This window comes from Nansenia antarctica (assembly GCF_963989245.1).
Source record: "Nansenia antarctica genome assembly, chromosome: 16".
NCBI lineage: Eukaryota > Metazoa > Chordata > Actinopteri > Argentiniformes > Microstomatidae > Nansenia > Nansenia antarctica.
In genome coordinates this window covers 27529760-27533379 of record NC_137686.1, presented here as the reverse complement: position 1 = coordinate 27533379, position 3620 = coordinate 27529760, and the positions used below count along the sequence as shown (strand labels likewise).

Genomic DNA, 3620 nt, shown 5'->3' with positions numbered 1-3620 from the left:
AGCTAGCGAATAGGCTAATAGGACGTTCATTGGTCATCGTAATGGGTTTCATGGTCATGGGGGACCATGGAAACAAACTGATGGGCTTCATTAGAACGTAATAGGAGCGACTCGAGTCAGAGTCCTGCATGTAAAATGGTGTTCTACTGGGGCGGCTGTGGCGCAGGAGGTAGAGCCGGCGTCTAATGATCGCAAGGTTGGCAGATCGGCGGTTCGAGACCCGGATGGCCACATGTCGAAGTGTCCTTGGGCAAGACACTGAACCCCAAATTTCTCCCAGTGAGCGGGGCCGGCCGGCGCCTTGCATGGTAGCTTGCCTCCATTGGTGTGTGTGTGAATGTGTGTGTGAATGGGTGAATGAGAGACCGTTGTAAAGCGCTTTGGATAAAGGCGATATATAAGTTCAGACCCGGTTACTGGGAAGGCCGCTGAACAACACTGAACTCATTGTTCATGTTCATGAAACCAGTTTGAGACGACTTTGACATGGTTTGTGACAATTTGTTTTATATTTATGTAACTATATATATATATATATATATATATATATATATATATATATAAGTGTTTTATATTATTCTGAATTTAAGATTGTATGATGTATGATATATTTTAATGTTTGCTATCTGTAATGTAGGTTTTAATGTTTGATATTTGTAATTTAAAGTATGTTTTAAATGTTAAATGTTATTTGTAGTGTATGTTTTAAATGCGGACCTCACTAAAAAGTAGCTCATGCCTATGGGTATAGCTAATGGGGATCCTTCCAATAAATAAAACAAAATAAACAAATAAATGGTGGCCATGAATCAAATTGATTGTGGCATTGCTGTGGCATTCAAGTGGATGATTGATTGGTATTAACACAGGGCCCAAAGCGTGTCAAGAGAACATTCCCCACATCATTACACCACCTCCGCCATCTCTTGGAGACTGTTGACAGGTGTACAGGTGTTCCTAATAAAGTGTCCAGTGACGCCTAACAGCGTAACATAAATCCCCTTGCCGCTAAGGAATACAGTGAGTTCCCCACAACAACAACTACAAACGTTGCCACGGCAACGTGACAGACACACAAATCTACTGCAGCGTAGAGAATCTCAGACAGAGAGATTTATCCCGTCTACATTATCATTATTAAATCACAAGCTTGGAACATTTCTCGGGCCAATCACGACGCTGGGTTTTTATCAACCTGTTTATAACCCGTTTATGGTGTAATAGGACATTATCACCTCCTCTTATTATCTATGGTTCCTGTGCTGCTGATAATGGGTGATTATCACTCTCTCTTTCCTGGAATCGCCTAGTGGACACACACACACACAGACACACACACACACAGACACACATACACACAGACACACACACACACATACACACACACACACACACACACACATAAACTTAATCCTCTCTCTCTTTCTCCCTCCATCTCTCTCTCTCCCTCCCTCTCTCTCTCTCTCCCACCCTCCCACCTATCCTCCCTCTCTCCCACACCCCTCACCCTCCCCCCCTTCCTCACTCACTCTCCCCTCCTCCCCCCTCACCCCACCCTCCATCCATCCTCCCACCCACCCTCCCCCCCTCCCTCCCTCCCCTCCATCCCTCCATCCCTCTCACCTCTCCAGCTCTCCCCAGCTCCAGCTCCACCAGTGCCACAGGACCTCCTCCGCTTCCTCCTCCTCCTCCTCCTCCGCCTCCTCCATCTCCTCCTCCCCCGGTCTGGAGGTCCACCCTCCAGGTCAGCCCCCTCAGGCCGGGCTCCCAGCGGCTCTGGCCCAGCAGGCTCTCCCTGACGCGGCCCCGGTGGGCCTTCCAGAACCGGGACAGGGAGGCAGCCTGCTCGGGGCTCACGGGGCCGCCGCCCCCCTGCTTCCTGGTCTGGGCCGTCAGGAACGCCTCCAGCTGGGCCTGGTCCATGTCCGCCACAGCGATGGACTTGGAGGGGGGGGAGGAGGGGAGGTGGGGGAGGGGAGAGGAGAGAGGGAGGAAGGAGGTGAGGGGGGGAGGGGGGGTGGGAAGGGATGGAGGGGAGGGAGGGGGGGTGGGGGAGAGAGGGAAGGGATGGAGGGAGGGAAGGGGGGGGTGGGAAGGGAAGGGGGGGGTGGGAAGGGATGGAGGGAGGGGAGGGAAGCGGGAGGAAGATGCATAATATTTACAAGTGGCTCATATTGGGTGCGTTCGTAAATTCGTAAATGGAGCGCAGCCGAGATTAACTGATTTCAGTTGAAACCAGAGCGCTCTGAGCAGATTTCCAGAGCGTATTTACGAATGCACACCTACTGTGAGAGGAAATAAAATAGGGTTTGATGATATGAAGGTGAACTTGACGTGTGTTTCCACAGGTGTGTCAGTGCTGCCCCCTAGCGGCTGAGCGCGAGGTCACACACAGGCAGCTCTGCACAGACGTGATGGTGGTGAATCCACACACACACACACACACACACACACACACACACACACACACACACACACACACACACACACACAACACACACACACACACACTCACACACACACACACACACACACACACACACACACACACACACACACACAATCCTGCCCTCTTAAAACCAACCAAACTTAACACTAACATATCCTGATGTATATAATAATATCTATGTATTTCAAGCAGAGCCTAATAGCTGTGAAGGGTATTGAACCAAGTGTATTACTATTGTACAGCCTGGCTGCATTTGAGCGTCAAGTCGATCACCAACACATTGGGTGCGTTCGTAAATACCCTCTGGAAATCTGATCAGCACTCATGGAACGCCTCTTGTCCAATCAAATTACTTGGTCCCTTTATGACGTCGAACCCAGTGTGCGCCCCGGCGCTCTCAGAGGGAATTTACGAACGCAGCCGTTATAAAAACTGACCAACTCAACTGTCAAGTTGTCAAGGAAACGGCCAGTACCTTTAAAACGCCTCTCATCTTCTCGTGCAGCGCGTGGAACTCCTCGTGCGTCAGCTCGGGGTACAGCTCGTTCCTCAGCAGTTCCTCTGTGACGTCAGCGTTGTTGTAGTACGTTTGTTGGGCTATCCCGCTCAGCAGACCGCTCAGAGACTTCGCTGTGTCCACCATGTCCGCCATGTTTGTTTAGGTCCCGTAGGTCACGTTACCGCTGTCACGCTGTCACGTGTCACGTGTTCGAACGCTCGGGTCGCAATCGGGTTGTTTTTCCTACCGCACTCGTCTCTGATTGGTGGACACAATCAGGGGAAAACCCACACTCGTCTCTGATTGGTGTACACATTCAGGGGAAAACCTACACTCGTCTCTGATTGGTGGACACAATCAGGGGAAACCCACACGCACCAATCGTTGAGGAATGCGCTGCGAAGTTTGTAAGGCGAGGAAGAAATGAGCTAGATTGGTGAGAGTCGAAAGTCCTAAACTGATTTTTTAAAAATGAGATTAGATTCAACTTTGTTTCATTGTAAGTAACTTACAAACGTACAAACTTAAGTACTGAGACAACGAAATGTAGTTGTAGCATCTAGTGCAAAAGACATGATATTGTAGACAGTATTACAGTATAAGTTATTACAGTAGTAATAGTATTAGAAAATTATATAAGTGAATAATACCTTATTATAGGTATGCATACTA

General features: G+C 49.0%; 1 protein-coding gene across 1 annotated transcript in view; it reads right to left on the bottom strand.

The window, feature by feature from the left end:
* The window catches only part of commd1 (copper metabolism (Murr1) domain containing 1), a 12200-nt gene extending 9097 nt beyond the window's left edge, over positions 1–3103 (bottom strand). The window contains exons 1-2 of the mRNA XM_080546733.1: positions 2925–3103; positions 1624–1941 (exon numbers count right to left, since the gene is read on the bottom strand). Coding sequence (XP_080402859.1) covers positions 1624–1941; positions 2925–3101 — 495 coding nt within the window. The 5' untranslated portion in view covers positions 3102–3103. The remainder of the gene's footprint in view (positions 1–1623; positions 1942–2924) is intronic.
* Positions 3104–3620: the final 517 nt, after the last annotated feature.